Source organism: Caretta caretta, chromosome 2 (assembly GCF_965140235.1).
Source record: "Caretta caretta isolate rCarCar2 chromosome 2, rCarCar1.hap1, whole genome shotgun sequence".
NCBI lineage: Eukaryota > Metazoa > Chordata > Testudines > Cheloniidae > Caretta > Caretta caretta.
In genome coordinates this window covers 153,555,890-153,574,069 of record NC_134207.1, presented here as the reverse complement: position 1 = coordinate 153,574,069, position 18,180 = coordinate 153,555,890, and the positions used below count along the sequence as shown (strand labels likewise).

The 18,180-nt window shown below is 43.4% G+C and overlaps 1 protein-coding gene across 2 annotated transcripts in view; it reads left to right on the top strand.

Annotated features, from left to right (window-relative positions):
- Positions 1-18,180, top strand: part of ELP2 (elongator acetyltransferase complex subunit 2) — a 231,655-nt gene that overhangs the window by 137,669 nt on the left and 75,806 nt on the right. For both annotated transcript variants that reach the window (XM_048839455.2, XM_048839454.2), the window contains exon 6: positions 12,360-12,424. In XM_048839455.2, coding sequence (XP_048695412.2) covers positions 12,360-12,424 — 65 coding nt within the window. The remainder of the gene's footprint in view (positions 1-12,359; positions 12,425-18,180) is intronic.

Below are 18,180 nucleotides of genomic sequence, written 5' to 3'. Positions count from 1 at the left end.
TGATATTCTATGATTCTATGAACCACCCACTTCTGTAGGATTATCATTGTTCTCACCAGATGAGGCCTTCACTCCTGCCTTGCCATTACCACATGATGACTTTATGACCTCTTGAGAATTGCATGCGTTCTCTAGATTCCCCTGGAGGAAATACAGGGCACTCTTATAAGCTGCTTGATATCCTCCAGAGTGCTGCTTCCAGTAACGTGGCACTGCCTATTAATGAGGCCACTTTAGAACTGGCTGAGACTGTCTAGCACAGTGGTTCTCAAAGCTGGTCTGCCGCTTGTGCAGGGAACTCCCTGGCACGCTGGACTGGTTTGTTTACCTGCTGCGTCCGCAGGTTCAGCCGATTGCGGCTTCCACTGGCTGTGGTTCGCAGCTCCAGGCCAATGGGGGCTGCAGGAAGGGCGGCCAGCACATCTGGTCTGGCGCGCCAGGGGCTTTCCCTGAACAAGTGGCGGACTGGCTTTGAGAATGTCAAAGTTTGACTCAGACTCACAATTTATCAGACCACTCTGTTTTATTAGCAAAGCTGCTCTGCTAATACATTTAGAAGTGAGCCCCCCTAGTGGGGCTTGTCTTTTAATTTATTCAGTTTTTTGGAGAACAAGTTACAGAGAAGTTACAGACAAAAGAAGAAAAAGATTTTAGTCACCACCCTTCGAGATCCCTGAGACCAGTCACGTATCTTCAATTACCTGCCACCCTTAACAATCTCCTTTAACAGCTTCCAGTTAACTTAACTAATTGCCCTTCACACCTTCCATTCTGATGCCTGCTTCTTAGACGTGCTGGCTCTATCTTAATTGCTTCTCCATTCAAAAGCTAACTGTCCCTACGTGTGCTCCCTCAGATACTTTGTAACATGTTTTGGCATGCCCTCTCATATACAATGTATCCAGCATGTCGCCTTATACAATGTTATACTTCCACAAGAACCACTGGTCTAACATACTCCAGTCACTTGCACCCCCACTCTGAAAAGAATGGAGAATAAATATTCTGTACCATGCAAAGGGACAGAATACTTATTTTAACACCTTGCTCCATACTCTTTTTAGTGGTGCAGGCTGTCATTGAAAGGAACAAGCAACTACCAACCCAGATCTAAACCCACAGACAAGGCTAAATGTCTAGACCTTTTTGAGAGGAAGAACTTCACTTTGGCAAGTATAACAGTTCCGGATAGTGAAGTACCAACCTTTATTATCAAATTATTAGTTTATTAATTACAGTAAGTTCTCTGAATTCACCAAGAAACTGACTTGAGGATAAACTTCAGCTCTAAGCAATTGTTGATAAAGGTAAATTTGCCTGCCAGATTGGCCCTACAGGCTTTGTGGGTGCAACAGATACAGCCTCCAGCTCGATGGCAATATCCATAGTTATGAGATGAATTTCATGGTTCTAATCCTCTAGATTCTCAAAGAAGTCCAATTCACTGTGAGGATCTGCCTTTTGAGGGCGATGATCTATTTAGCGAGAGAACAAATGAATCGTTAAATACGCATCAGATTCCAAGGCCATCTAGTCTGACCTCTTATATCACACAGGTCTTGCCCATAACAGAACTTCCTCAAAATAATTTCTAGAGTGTGTCTTTTAGAAGAATATCCAATCTTGATTTAAAAATGATCAGTGATGGAGAATTCACCTTGGTAAATTGTTCCAAAATGGTTAATTATTCTCTCCATTAAAAATGTGTACTTTATTTCTGGTCTGAACTTGTCTAGCTTCAGCTTCCAGCCATTGGATTGTGGTATGCCTTTCTCTGCTAGATTGAAGAGCCCATTATTGAATGCTTGTTCCCCATGTAGGTACTTCTAGACTATAATGAAGTCACCCCTTAACCTTTTCTTTGTTAAGCTAAATAGGTTGAGCTACTTGAGTTTATAAGGCATGTTTTCTAACCCTTTGGTTATTCTTGTGGCTCTTCTTTGAACTCTCTCCAATTTTTCAATATTCTTTTTGAATTGTGGACATCAGAACTGGACACAGTGTTCCATTGGTGGTAGCACCAGTGCCAAATGCAGAGATAAATAACTTCTCTACTCTTACTCTAGATTCCCTTGTTTATGTATTCCAGGTTTGCATTGGCTCTTTTGGCCAGGTGTCACACTGGTATCTCATGTTCAGCTGATTATCCACAGTGACCTTCAAATTCTCGAGAGTCACTGCTTCCCAGTATAGAGTCCCCCAACCTATAAGTATGACCCTGCCTTCTTTGTTACTAAATGTATACATTTACTTTTAGCCATAGTAAAATGCATATTATTTGCTTGTGCTTAGTTTGCCAAGTGATCCAGATCTCTCTGTATCAGTGACCTGTCCTCTTCATTATTTACCACTCCACCAATTTGTCGTCTCATCTGCAAACTTTATCAGTGACCATTTTATATTTTCATTCAGGACATCGATAAGCGTTAATTAGTATAAGGCCAAGAACTGATGATTCCTGTTGGTCCATGCTGGAGAAGCACCCACTCAGTGACATTCCCCATTAACAATTAAGTTTTGAGACCTATCAGTTAGACAGTTTTTAATCCATAATTATGTGTGTCTGCACCATGTTAAGTTTATATTCTAATTTAGTCAAGTGGTACCAAGTCAAACACCCTACCAAAGTCTGTTACGTCAACACTATTACCTTCATCAACCAAACAAACTTGTAATCTCAAAAAAAAAAATAGTAAGTTAGTTTGATAGGATCTATTTTCCGTAAACCCATGTTCATTTTCACTAATTACATTACCTTCATTTAATTCTTTATTAATAGAGTCCTGTGTCAGCTGCTCCATTTTCTTGCCCTTTTTCAAAACTGGCACAACATTTAGCTTTCAGTGCTCCAGGACTTACTGAAAATAAACATTAATGGTCCAGCAAGCTCCTCAGGCAGTTATCTGGACCTGCTGATTTAAAATTTGTCTGACTCTGGTAGCTTCTGTTTAACATCCTCTAGAGATACTAGTGGAATGAAAAGAGTGTAATCACCATATGATGAGACTATACTGTCTGTTTTCCCCCCAATGTTGTTATTGCTCCTCCACAGAGTTCTGACTTTGCTTACTTTGTGGGAAAACCGGATAACAGTGTGTATGTGAAGGATTACGTTTGTCCCGTTCCCACTCACAAAAAGTTTGATCAGCCACCTCCTTACTAAGATGGGTAGGCTGCCTGGATAAACACGTACTTGGACCCAACAAGAATCCCAATTGCACATAAATATCTTGGAACTGTGGGCAGTGCAGAAAGTCTGCAAACAATTCCTACTGTTTATTAGACCCTGGACTTTCAAGTCATGTCAGACAACATGACAGCACTTTATTATATCACTGAATTGGGAGGAGCAAGGTCCACCCTTCTTGGTACAGAAGCTGTTAGTATCTGGAACTGGTGCCTCTACCGTCAAGTCACCAGCTTGGCAGTGCTCTTTCCGAGAGTGGCTGACGTCTCAGCAGACATTTCTCTAGAGACCATGAGTGGGAGCTACATAACTCAGTGGTACAGAGCATATTCAAATAGTGGGATTCCAACGGTGAGATCTCTTTGCATCCCGCAAAAAACAATAAATGCCCGGTCTACTGCTCCAGAGTGTCTCTGGGACGCATTACTTTTATAGTGGTTGAAGCTGTTGATGTACACATTCCTATACCATCCCTCTCTTACCTCAAGTCTTGAGGAAAACAAGATAAAGTCAGTAATCCTACTTGCTCCTCAGTGGCTGAGGCAGTTGTGGTTCACCAGCATTTTCCAGATCCCCACTATTCTGGACTGCCTTCTCTCTGAAAAGGTCAGGATTGCCTATCAGCTCCTTGCAAGTGCATGTGGAGGCTATTAACGCCTTTCACCCTCCAGTGGACAGCCATTTGTTCTTTGTGCATCCTGCTACAGCATGGTTTTTCAAGGCACTTGTCAGAACCTTTTTTCTGGTACTGAAACCTACCCTGATATGGAATCTCAATCTAGTCCTGTCAGCATTAATGAAAGCTCCATTTGAACCTTTATTCTCATGTTCCTTTGTTCATCTGTCTATGAAGGTTGCCTTTCTGGTTGCAAGAACCTCAGCCAGAAAGGCAACTAAGCTGGAGGCCCTTTATGGCACGCCTGCCCTACAAGGTTTTTCATAAGGACAGGGTTTCCTTGAGAGGTTACATCCTAAATTAATCTCTTGAATGATGTTGGAATTCCATGTGAAGCAGGTCATCCGTTGACCTGTCTTTTTTTTTTTTTTTTTTTATCTGAAGTGCCATGCCACCAGAGAGGATGGGAAGCTACACACTTCTTGGATGTCCATCAAGCCGTGGCATTTACCTGCAGAGGACAAAACCCTTCTGGAAATCCCCTAAACTATTTGTCTCCTTTGTTTCCCTTCAGCAGTATCCTGTCAGAGACTTTCCTAATGGATTTTGCTCTGCATCCCGCTTTAGTAGGAGTTGATAGCAACCCCCCTCTTGCAAGGTATAAGGGCCCACTTGAGCAGAATCCAGACTACTAGCTTTGCTTTGAGATGTCCCTCTCCTAGAAATCTATAAAGCAGCAATTTGGGGCTCTGTGCACACGTTTACTAGGCATTATGCCCTGATACAAGCTTCTGTAGCACATATATCTTTCAGTGGAACAGCCTCCAGTCTGTGGCACAGCATAGTTCCTTGTACCCTCCTTCTCGATGAATATTGCTTCTGAATCACCTTGAGTGGAATACTTATGGAGTGTGAAATATGGTTGTCTTGTGGAGTAACTGGAATTCTTTGAGCTGTGTGGTTCCTATCTGTATTCCACTACCTGCCCTGCTTCCCTTTTGTTGCAGGTCCTTCCAAAGGCTGTGATAGAGCAGGCCATGAATGCTCACATAATTGGCGTCGGGGTGCCGGAGGGGGTGCGGGCTCTGGTTGGGGGTGCGGGCCCTCAGGTGGGGCTAGGGATGAGGAGTTTGGGGTATGGGAGGGTGATCTTGGCTGGGACCAAGGGGTTTGGAGGGTGGGAGGGGGATCAGGGCTGGGGCTGGGGCATGGGTGTGGGAAGAGGTGCAGGTTCTGGCTGGGGGTGCGGGCTCTGGCGTGGGGCTGGGGATGAGAGGTTTGGGGTGTAGGAGTGTGCTCAGGGCTGGGATTGAGGGGTTTGGCGAGCAAGAGGGGGATCAGGACTGGAGCAGGGGTTTGGAGCATGGGGAGAGGCTCAGGGGTACAGGTTCTGAGCAGTGCTGACCTCAAGTGGCTCCCGGAAGCAGTGGTATGTCCCTTCTCCGGCTCCTACCTGGAGGCGCGACCAGGTGGCTCTGCACGCTGCCCCATTGGCAGGCACCACCCCTGTAGCTCCCATTGGAGCACTTAGGAGCCACGGGGCCATGCTGCGGCTTCCGGGAGCCGCATGGTGTGGCCCCCGACCCAGCGTCCCGGCTGGAGCACCAGAGCAGGGCTGAGCCGAGCCGCGTGGTGCGGCCCCCGACGCAGCGCCCCGGCCGGAGCGGGGCCGAGCCGCGTGGTGCGGCCCCCGACGCAGCGCCCCGGCCGGAGCGGGGCCGAGCCGCGTGGTGCGGCCCCCGACGCAGCGCCCCGGCCGGAGCGGGGCCGAGCCGCGTGGTGCGGCCCCCGACGCAGCGCCCCGGCCGGAGCGGGGCCGAGCCGCGTGGTGCGGCCCCCGACGCAGCGCCCCGGCCGGAGCGGGGCCGAGCCGCGTGGTGCGGCCCCTGACGCAGCGCCCCGGCCATAACTTTTGGACTGGCTTAAAATGGCTCGTAGGCCGGATCCAACCTGCGGGCTGTAGTTTGCCCTCCCTGGCATAGTCCAAGAGACACCGGTAGCAGAAATCTTCCTGTCTAAGGTTCAAGGAGCACATGTGCACCTTGAGTGGAATACACTTAGGAACCGCGCATCTTGAAGAGCTCCAGTTACTAGACAAGGTAAATGACCATATTACAGTAATGGGGACCATATAAAGCATCTGAGCACCTCCCAGTATTTAATAGAAGTAGTGAGTGTGTTGTTAGTATGAATGCAGGTGTTTCTGAAATACTAGGAAAATAATCCAGAGAGAGGCGCCCTCCCAAAATTGCCTTGAATGTTCAGTGGGGAAGAGATTCTTTGATAAGATAATTAAAATGTCAGCTATTTTGCATTGTGAGAAGAAGCTGCCAGCAGATATTCTTTCCTCAGGTGAATAAGGTATAAACTACTTTCTGTCCATGCATGTAAGGGACTGCATCAGGGCATGGTTAGGCATACGCTGTATAACTGTTGCATGAAGACAGCAATCCAACAGTGCTTAGTAGAGCACAGAACATGTATGAATAAGTCCCTACCAAATTCATGGTTCACTTTGGTTAATTTCACGGCCACAGGGTCTTAAAATTGGTCAATTTAATGATTTCAGATGTTTACATCTTAAATTTCACGGTGTTGTAACCATGGGAGTCGTGATCCAAAAGGGTATTGTGGGGCAGGGGTAGTCCTAAAGCTGTTGTATGGGGGTTGCAGGATTGTCATGCTCACTTCTGCAGCGTTTCCTGCAGCTAGAGGAGGCTCCCGGAGGTAGAATCATAGACTATCAGGGTTGGAAGGGACCTCAGGAGGTCATCTAGTCCAACCCCCTACTCAAAGCAGGACCAATCCCCAATTTTTGCCCCAGATCCCTAAATGGCCCCCTCAAGGATTGAACTCTCAACCCTGGGTTTAGCAGGCCAATGCTCAAACCACTGAGCTATTCCCCCCCCCCCCCCCAGGTACGTCCAATCTCCCCAGTGTTGCTGTGAGTGCCCCAACTGGGAGGCTCCTAGCTGCTAGTCAGGGCCAGTGGTGGATTAACACATGGGCTCATGGGACCTGTGCCCAGGGGCCCCGGACAGTTTGAAAAATGGGTGCCCTAGCCCTGGCAGGAGCCACAGGGTGGAAGCCCCGAGCACCAGCAGGAGCCAGAGGAGGAGGGAAGGGGGGCGGAAGCCCCAAACTTGGGCGGCCCAGAGCCCAGGCAGGAGCCCTTGGGGACCGCAGCCCTGAGCCTGTGCACACCGAGCCCCAGCTGGAGTCCTGGGGTGGGGGTGGGGAGGTGTGGGTGGCCTCCCCAAGCCCAGGCAGGAGCTGCGGGGGGGGTTGGCATCCCCGAGTCTTGGCTGAAGCCTGGGTGCTCCTAGCCCTGGCAGGAGCCATGGGGGGTGTGGGGGGAGAGAAGGGAGCAGCAGCCCTAGAACTCGGGTGTCCCGAGCTCGGGCAGGAGCTGTGGGGGGGGCGGGGAGGCGGCAGCCCTGACCCTGGGCAGGAGCCACTGAGGGTGGAAGCCCTGAGTCCTGGCTGGAGACTGGCTGCCCCCAGCCCCGGCAGGAACCACGGGGTGTGGGAGCAGCATTCCTGGAACTTGGGTCTCCTGAGCCTGGGCAAGCGCCGCGGGGGGCAGCCCTGAGCTGGGCAGGAGCTGTGGGCGGTGGCAGCCCCCAGCCCAGGTCCCTGAACCCAAGCAGGAGCTGCAGGGGGTGGAAGCCCTGAGTCCCAGCTGGCGCCTGGGCACGATTAGCCCAGGCAGGAGCCGTGGAGGGAGGGAGAACAGCAGCCCGAGCAGGAGCCATGGGGGAGAGGGAGCGGAAGCCCCAGAGCTTGGAGGCCCTGAGCCCAGACAGGAGCTGTGGAGGGCCACAGTCTGGGGCCCAGTTCTGGAGCTTCTGCAGCACATAAATGAGGGTGTACCACCCTCTTCTGCGCTGTCTGTGGAGGTGGGTCTGACCTCTCCCCATAACAGCCATGCAGGGGAAGGACAAATCCTGTCCCTCCCTAGCTTGGCTGATTTTGGGGAGATCAGATTTCACGGAGCAGGGCTTATTTCATGATCCATGACATGTTTTTTTACAGCTGTGAAATTGGTAGGGCCCTATGTATGACGCATTTAATGGGACAAGTATAGGCATATTCATAGCTGTCTAGTTATGTGTTATTTAACTCTGACAGTTTTTTTTTTACTGTAATGCCTTCAGAGCAGACAAGTCAATTTGTTTGGTTTATGAAGTTTTCAAATCTTCTAGAACTATATACAAAATACATCGTGTAGTTTGAAAATGCTGTCATACCCTGAAGGCAGTGCAATATGAAAAGCAATATTTCCATTTTCATTCTGAATAATATTGACTCAATAGACATTTTTTCCTTAGATGTGTGAGAAGGTGGTTGTTGACATTAAGTTTACAAGGCTGGAAAATTACAATAAATTCGTGACCTGTAGTCTGAATTACTGTCAGAAATAATAAAGGGGCTGTGCTGCATATTAGTCAGGATAATGCTGTCCTAAAATTCATGCTGTGAAGCAATAGGTTAGTTCTTTGTTTATTATGGTGGTGTACATATTAGAAATTCTCTTTATAGTTCTCTAGAGAAATATATCAGTATAGCACTGTGTTTATAAATGAGAAGTAATGATTCAGACTTCAAGATTTAAAATAAAACTTGCAAACCTATAATAGTAGTTTAAAAATTAAACTCAGAATTTACTGTGCTGAGTTTTAATATCAGCCCTTTCTAAAGGTGATATTCCATGTAAGGCTTAACCTTGAAATGTAAATAACTGGATATTAAACATTTTGCTTTATTATAAAGGTACCCTTTTGTTTCCATAGCTAAGGCTGAGTTTAAGTTTGTATTTAAAGCAGGGAAACATTGTTTTTATGTGGAAATGATATAGCATATCTTCCACAGCTTAAAGAACTTCCTCAAAAGGTAAAGAATGAATTTTCATATAAATCTGTTAATTGAGGTATAAGCATTTTAAAATATCCCAAAAATTCTAAAAAGGGGACAAGTCTATTATTTTTAAAACCAATGGATAAAGAAATGCTTTGTTTTTTTTTGTTTTTGTTTTTTTGTGGGTATGGGCGTGTGAAAACTGACTTGCCTCTAGACCAGTGGTTCTCCAAGCCGGTCTGCCGCTTGTTCACGGAAAGCCCCTGGCGGGCCGGACCGGTTTGTTTACCTGCCGCGTTCGCAGGTTCGGCCGATCGCAGCTCCCACTGGCCGTGGTTCGCTGCTCCAGGCCAATGGGGGCTGCGGGAAGCGGCGCAGGCCAACGGAAGTGCTGGCCGCCCTTCCCGCAGCCCCCGTTGGCCTGGAGCGGCGAACCGCGGCCAGTGGGAGCTGCGATCGGCCGAACCTGCGGACGCGGCAGGTAAACAAACCGGTCCGGCCCGCCAGGGGCTTTCCCTGAACAAGCGGCAGACCGGCTTGGAGAACCACTGCTCTAGACTGTATCAAAAGCTCAGGCATACGATGATGAAAAATTATTAATTTGTTAATTTTTGAATACTAGTTATAAATGGTTTGGTCTGTGCTGCAATAATTAATGTTCAAAATCTATCATTATGATCCAAAGTCATCTTAAAAAAAAAATTCTCACTATGTTGGTGGTTGAGGAAACCTTGAAAACTTGAATAGAGTATAAACTGGTGCAGTTAGTTGTGTTGTCTGCTTGAATCTGAAACAATACCACAGAGGCTTGGATTGCCAGTGTTTATATGAAGGTTAACTCTGAAACCTACAGGTAACTTAAATGTCATCCTTAAGGCTCACTGCTGATCTGTTTGCCAGAATCAGTCAGTTAATCTGACAGACTGAGATGACTAAGAATTTAAAACTTTAGAGGACAAAATGTCTTTGATAAATCTATGGAACCATTATGGTGCCTCCATGAACTTCTTCATAACCATAACTAATCTTGCATCAATTGCTTTGTTGGAGAATTGATACTGGAACATTCTCTGCCCGGTAAGTCATCTATGAGAAGACAACAGAAAACCCTTAATTAAAAAAAACTGTTACAGAAGAGCAAATTATATGATTCAGTGCTTCACTGGTTGACCTATGAGCAAAGAGTTGCTCTGAGCTGGTCTCCTGGACCTTGAGAATTTGTGGGAGAGTTGTTACCCTGTGGATCCCTAAGACTGCAGAACAACTCCCCTCAAGTGCTTACAGATCTTGGCAAGTCCTTTTGCCATGCAGCCTAATCACCCCTTACTAATATAAGAACTGCCATAATGGATCAAGCTGTTGGTTCACCAATCCTAGTAACTTGGGTTCTGACAAATAAATTAGAAGTGGCTCTTCATGATCTTGAATCTCAAGCTGAAAACATGAACAAACTTTAAAAAGCTTTATAGGTTATATTTAACCTATTGTCATGATGAAAACTGACCACTTATTCCAGTGCCCATTTTCTGTTTTGTAGCCAGATTGTCATCCATTGTAGTAATTAGTTTCTTAATTCATAACTGTGTATTTTCCATTAAAACAAAATCTGTTGACTCTTTGCCAAGGAATTTATGAAAGTCCCAATTTTTTCCCACCTTTTTTATCCACTATTCTGCTGTGTTCAAAGAATCCTAATACATTAGAGAGGCATCTAATGGTTTGTCCTTATATTATCACCTGTGTTATAATTCTGTTTTTAATTATTTCAGTCAGTTTACTTGGTATGGTACAAAATTTAGTAACATGTAGCTTGCACAGTGCTGGGAGCCAGAGCCCAGGGCTGCATGGCTGGAGCCAGGAATAAGCGCCCGCCACTGTGTGACTGGAGCCAGCACTTGTTGCTGTGCAGCCAAGGCTAGGGGTTGGCACCCAGGGCCAGCTCCCACCACCGCGTGGCTGGAGCCTGGGAACAGAGCTGTGGGTCGGCGCTTGCTGCCATGCAGCTGGGGCAGAGGATCAGCGCCAGGGGCTGGGGCCGCATGACCGGAGCCTGAGACTGGAGCAGGGGGCCAGCACCTGCTACCACACAGCTGGAACCAGGGGCCAGAGGCTGAAGCCCTGCAGCTGGAGGCCAAGGCCTCGTGGCCATACTGGGGGGAGGAGGTCAGTACCCACTGCCCCGCAGTTGGCCAGGAGCAACAAGGAGGGAGTGGGAGCAACAAGGAGGGAGTGAGGGGGGGCTTATTTCCCCCCATCACTTCCCAGGAGGCTGTAGTAGCTGCACAAAAACCTCCTGGTCGCCACATACTCAAATGTGGCCACTGTGGCTGCAATATTGGCCTAGACAGGCCAGCATCTGTGCTTTGCTTTCTCCTCAGATGCTATAAACAGCATAATTACCCACAGTTATAAGTTACCACACAGCTCATTTCTAAATAAGCACATTTGGTGAAAGCATTACAGAGGAAATGTATTAAAAACAGTAAGAACTTACACACATGCTAAAATGACCAGTTGGTCACCCTACCTCCGACCTTGGGGTCTGGTGCTGGTGTTAGTCCTTCCAGGTCTTTCCTAAGGATTGAGGCCCCCTTTTGACAGAAGGGCCTGTCTGTTTTCTGGATCAGAAAGAAGTTCCTGAGTCAGCTCATGCAATTTCTTTGCTTGTCTTTTGGTCTCTGGAGAATCCAGTTTGAACCAATATGCCACTCTTCAGGTGGTTGTACCTCTCTGGAGGTGTTACAACTTGAGTGCATTTGCCGAATCACCCCTTACTGCTCTTAGTTCTTGGATGACTCTGGTCCCCTCACTTATGGAATTACATACAATCTCTAAAAAAAGAAAAGGAGTACTTGTGGCACCTTAGAGACGAACAAATTTATTTGAGCATAAGCTTTCATGAGCTACAGCCGATGAAGTGAGCTATAGCTCATGAAAGCTTATGCTCAAATAAATTTGTTAGTCTCTAAGGTGCCACAAGTACTCCTTTTCTTTTGCGGATACAGGCTAACATGGCTGCTATTCTGAAACCAATACAATCTCTAGTCTATAATGATATGTAAACTTAATATGTTAAGTATGACTGGGTTCAAAAAAGAATTAGATAAGTTCATGGAGGATAGGTCCGACAATGGCTGTTAGCCAGGATTGTCAGGGATGCAGATCCATGCTTGGCACGTTTGTAAACATCTGACTGCTGGAAGCTGGAACTGGATGACAGGGTGGATCTCTCCATAAAAGTGTCCTGTTCACTCCTTCTGAAGCATCTGGTACTGGTCACTGTCAGAAGATAGCATATTGGACTAAATGGACGATTGGTCTGACCCAGTGTGGCCATTACTTATTGTGTGTAAGATCTCCCAAAGATATTGCAGGAAATTGCCATATCTGTCACAACTGGACTTAATAGAGGTACATTGGAGACCTAAATTAGAGATACTTGCCCTTCAGCCTCCCAATATTTGTAGCAGATACTATATATGTACAATAACTTCAATTTTAGGTGCTTTTAAATCTTTTACTACTTTGAAGTTCTAACTCATCTTGCATAAAGATCACAAAGTGACATAATATCCATTATATTATTCAGTTATATTTATGGTTTCATCTTGTGCCCATTTTTTCTTTTACTAAAGATCACAGAATGCTAAAGTTACAAGATTTAATAACAAACACTTAATTTTTTTTCTCTTTTTGCAGTTCCAATATTAGCTTGTGGTGGCGATGACTGCAGAATTAATTTGTATATTCAACAGAATGGGCAGGTAATTATTGCTTCATATCCTGTCTTGAAGTAAAATACTCATTCTTTTCTGCTTCATTTCTTTTGATGTGCACTGCTATTCTTTTTGGCTTCTTCTATAACTGCTATCTCTCCCTAGATAGTCATCACATAATAACAGCTTTATTTAAATTCTGTTTCAGATATTTAATTTTCCTGCATAGCTAATAACGGCTGACACCAAGAAGGCTGAGGTGTTTAATGCCTATTTTGGTTCTGTCTTAACTAAAACAGTTAGTTGTGATCAGATGCTTAGCACATTTAATACTAACAGCAAGTGGCAAGTAACACAGTCCAGAATAGGGGGGAAAAGTGTAAGGCTTGATGAAATTCACCCTAGGGTACTTAACGAACTAGTTGGAACAATTCTCAGAACTGTTAACAATTATCTTCAATAGTGGGTGAGGTCCCAGAGGACGGGAGAAGGACAAACATAGCACCTATCTTTAAAAAGGGGAACAGAGATAACCTGGAAATGTATAGATGTGAGCCTAATTTAGATGCTTGGAAAGACAGTGGAACAAATTATTAGACAGTTTGTAAGCACCTAGAGGATAACAGGGTGATAAGGAATAGACAACATGGATTTTTTGGGAACAAATCATGCCATACCAACCTAATTTCCTTCTTTGACAGGTTACTGCCCTAGTGGATAGGAGGGAAATGGTAGATGTTGTATTTTGATTTTAGTGAAGCTTTTAACACAGTCCAATATGACATTCTCATAAACAAACTAGAGAAATGTGGTCTATGGGAACTTACTGTAAGGTGGGAGCACAACTGGTTGGAAAACCATGCTAAATAAAAAGTTTTATTAATGGTTCTCTGTGAAAGTGGGAGGACTTAGTGGGGTCCTGCAGGGGTCTGTCCTTGGTCTGATGCTAGTCAATATTTTCATTAATGACTTGAAAAATGGAGTGGAGGGTATACTTACAAAATTTGCAGATGGCACCTGGGAGAGGTTGCATGCATTTTTGGAGAACAGGATTAGAATTCAGAAGGACTTTGGTAAATTTCAGAATGGTCTGAAATCAACAAGATGAAATTCAATAAAGACAATTGCAAAGTACTACACTTAAAAATCCAGCATACAACTAAAAATGTAGAATAACTGGCTAGTTGGGTAGTATTGCTGAAAAGCATCTGAAGATTATAGTGGATGAGAAACTGAACATGAGCCAAAAGTGTGGTGCAGTTGCAAAAAAAGCTGCTGTCATTCTGGGCTTTATTAGTCAAGAATCCTCAAACCTTCTTGTCAACTGTCTAAATGGGCCATCTTGATTATCACTACAAAAGTTTTTTTTCTCCTGCTGATAATAGCTCATCTTAATTAATTAGCCTCTTACAGTTTGTATGGCAACTTCCACCTTCTCTGTATGTGTGTGTATGTGTATATGTATATATCATCTTACTATATGTAAATTTGTTAGTCTGTAAAGTGCCACAAGTACTTCTGTTAACAGGAGTGTCATATGTAAGACACAGAAGGTAATTGTTTCACTTTACTTAGCAGTGGTGAGGTCTTAGCAGTTGGAGTATTGTGGCCAGTTCTGGGTGCCATACTTTAAGGAAAGATGTGGACAAAGTCGAGAGAGTCCAGAGGTGACCATCAAAAATGATAAAAGACTTAGAAAGCCTGACTTACGAGTAAAGGTTAACAAAAAATGGGCATGTTCAATCTTGAGAAGAGACTGAGGGAGGAACTGATAACACTCTTCAAATATGTTGAGGGCTGTTATAAAGAGCATGGAGATCAGTTGTCCTACCTTCAGTGGACTTGGAGAAGAAGTGTAATGGGCTTAATATAGAGAGCAAAGGAGTTTTAGATTAGATATTAGGAAAAAGCTTCTTACTATAAGGATAATTAAGCACTGGAATGGGTTACCAATGAAGGTTGTGGAAACCTTATAATTGGAGGTTTTTAAGGACAGGCTGGACAAACACCTCTCAAAGATGGTCTAAGGTCCTGCCTTTGCACAGGGAGGGATGGACTAAGGTGATCTCTTGAGGTCCCTTCCAGCCCTACATTTCTATGATTTCTTGGGTAATCATGAAATACAGATATGTCAGTTTCACACATGGAAATCTCAGGGTTTTTTTAAACATTTCTCTTTATGAAAAGAAAACCTACCTCAGACCAACCATTGAAATAAAGTAATTATGCATCTCTTTCCTTAAGGAGTATCCATGCATTTAGTATATCATTTGAAAAATAACTTCCTCAATTGAAAATGTAAATATCGTAGTCTAATTAGAATTGCATTATTACTCTTTTTGGAATTTGGCATTTCCCGCTAAAATTGCCTTCTTTGCTGAGTGCTTCTGAAAGTTCAAAAGAACCTTTGAAGCACTTGATATCCAGCAAGTTGTGACCCGTGTTCAGTATGTGTGAAAAGTACTGTGTGTCATTTGGAACATGGAAACTTTTAATTTTTCATATAGTTAACTATCAAAAGTATTCAAATGAGGCTATGGGATGGAGCTCTAATTATGTATCTGAATTTTTAGCTCCTATCAAAACTTAAAAATGTTTGTGTCCCTCTGGCTTTTGGGAACTTTTTTTTAATTTCTTCCATTGACAAGTCATTCTGGCAAGGCCCCCCAAACATGTGGTGGTGATTTTTTTTTATATATCTGTTGTGATAGGCATTAGAGACTAAATAAAAAAAGTTTCTCTGATATGCACAACTTACAGTCCAAGGCCTTGTTTACAATAAATTCAGACCTATATTTCACCCTTTGGGCAGCTCTACTGGGGTGAATTCTGGGTCTGAATTTGCTAGTGTGTATATACACACAGAATGAAAGATTTGTGAAAGCTGTGGCTAAAATGCTAATTTTTTGTTGGTGATGCTGCTGCATTGTGGCCAAGAATTTCAAGTGATTTTATTTTGTGCCTCAATTTTTGGTTGCCTAACTTAAGATATCTTAAAGGTACTTGATTTTCAGAAAGTGCTGATCAACTATTCTTTGAAAATCAAGCCTCTTCTAAGTCATTTACATCTTCAGAGTCTGGATTTACATCTTCAGAGTCTGGATTTGAAGATACTTTAAACTCAGTTCTTCTGGAGCTTGGGGGAGGATCCCTGGTTTCAGATCTCAAGTGATAAAATCCTGAAGCAATATCCACTTGAAAATTTTGGGGTGTGTTGTATGCTGGTTGGGTTAGCTGCTCAGCATTAGGGCTAAAGAGGTCCATTGCAACTAAAGTTCAAAAACTTGGCTCATACCATATCCAATTTGACACCATTGGTAATAAGCCATTCTACACTCCTTACAGTCATGAAATGACATGGCTGAGGCAGTAAAGAAAAGGTTCAGAATATACTTGTGAATGTAGGATTACATTCTGGGCGATATCCACTTTCTGTTTTTGGGCCCTCATAGAGTGGCCATTATTACTAAAACACAGCTTCAAAGTTACTTGAAACATAACCAATTTTCTTACATTTGTTTAAGTGCAAAGTTGCAGGGTTTAGAATAAGTGTCGCCGCCCCCCCCCCCACATACCCCTCCTCCATCCAAAAAGCACGAGAATCTATGAACACCCAGTTGAACCTGTATGTTCCTTCTTAAAAGTATTTGTAACTTTAGGAAATTAATGAGATGCAATCAAATACAATTTTTTTCAGAGTAACATTTTGTCATTTTTTTCTAAAACTCAATGTAAATTTAATATTTTTAAAGGTTTTCTACCAATAGCTTGTCCTTTTTCTCACTCCTTCATTCCATTAAGACCCACTGTTACCTTCAGCTTCCTTTTTCATCCAGGTGTAGTCCAGTCATCAATTCCTGCCCACCAGCCCCAGTGTTAGCACTGTACATTAGAAGAAACCTAATTCAGTATATTAGGCGACATTTAAACTTGTATTTACTGGTCAGTTCCTCCTCTTTCCTTTCTTTGTTTTGTGTTTCAAGAGCTTAACATTTTATACAAAGTGAGGGTGGTCCCCATTTTGATAGTGAACACAAATTAATTTTAAGAATGGTGATCTGGACCTAAATTCACATACTTTATTTAAAAAAACAAACATCTTTTTGATCTGTATTTTAAAAGCATCTCTCACTCTCTCCTCTCTATTTCTGTTCCTTGACCTACTACCAGCTCTGCAGATAGTTCCCCCTTCACTCCTATGTTTTCTCTTTCATTTCATTTCGTATTTATCTGAATAAAATGTTACACCTCATCCTGTCTCCTTTCAAGTTAATTTGGTGTGGAAGATTGAGTTTACAGACACTGCCTCCTCCCCTAGCCAGTAAAGATCCTTCACCCTTCCCAGTCAATAGTGACTCTTTGGTGTTGAACCATCCCCCAGAGATTATCATCATAAGAAAAAAAAAGTTTTGTGTGTGGGAGGGTGGAGGACAGGTTGATAAAGGAAAGTTCAGATAAACCCTAAAAGGGGATTGTTGTCATACTCTTGAGCAAGGTGAAATCTCTTCAGCTTCAAGTAATAAAATTCATGCTGAAAGCAGTCTGAATATACTTATTCCTAAAGTCAATTAGGTTTTTGAGTGTGAAGGGTCAGATGTGAAATCCTTGAAGACTCTTGTACCAAGAAATCTCTTGTAGGATAAAAGAGTATAGGGGAAACTACTGTTTCTTTTTTTGAGAGCCTTTGAAAGATAGTATTGATTCAGAATTGTTGCTCCCAGGGAAGAAAAGTTATATATCTCTTCCTGCATCAGCATTCTTACAAGGCCTGTCAAGAGAAACTTAAGGAAAACAAAAACAATGAGGAGTTCTTGTGGCACCTTAGAGACTAACAAATTTATTTGTGCAACAGTATCTAAAAAATTTCAAAATTTGCATAAAGTTCTTTTTAGTTAAAATGGAACCAGATTGTTGGCATGTAAAATAAATGAGTTTGGAGAAATGGCTCAACTAAAAGCTGGGCGGAAAGCCAGCAGGAGCTGAAATGCGCACAAGTTGGAAAGAGACATTTGTTAAAGATGTGGGTAGTACACTGGTATCTGTGTATTCAATAAAGCGTAGAGTGAAAATACCACTACACTAGAGCAGAGACAGGATAAGAACACAGAGGTACATTCCACAAAATTAGCTTGGTGTTGGATCAAGGAGTTAAATAGAAACAGACATGTAGGCAAGAATAAAAGCGAGAAGTGGCTGTGTACCAAGGCAAGAATTTTAAAAGCAAAATTAGGTATCACAGAAATGTGGCAGAGTGATCAAAAACGGCCATCTATTGTAACTATACAGAAAATAGAGAATAGGCTAGAGATGTTGAGGAGTAGTGCTATCTATATATTTGTGATTCCATAGAATTTAATGAGCTTAAAAATCCTGAATGGAGACTACTACACAAGTGAATCTATATTGATACAAATCCCAAACTGTAAAAATATAAATATATTAGTAGATGTTACTTCCAGCTTCCATATCAAGCAAAGGAAACTGAGCACTCAGTACTGAGAGAGATCAGTCAGGCAGTAAAATCCAACAAAACAATAAAGTGGGACTTTAACTGCCCATATAGAAACTGGTCAAATGGCATAACAGGACAGTTTAGAGAAACCATTTCTTGACACTTCAAATGATTGCTTCTTTCAACAACTAGTTCTAGGGCATAAGCTATTAATTTGCACACAAGAACTAATTCAAGAAGTGATGGTAGCTAAACTATGCTGAAATAGTGACAATAGTATGATTAGGTTTAACATTCAAACAGCAGGTAGAGTACTAAAAAGTGACACTAATCTTTAGAAAAAATATTTAAA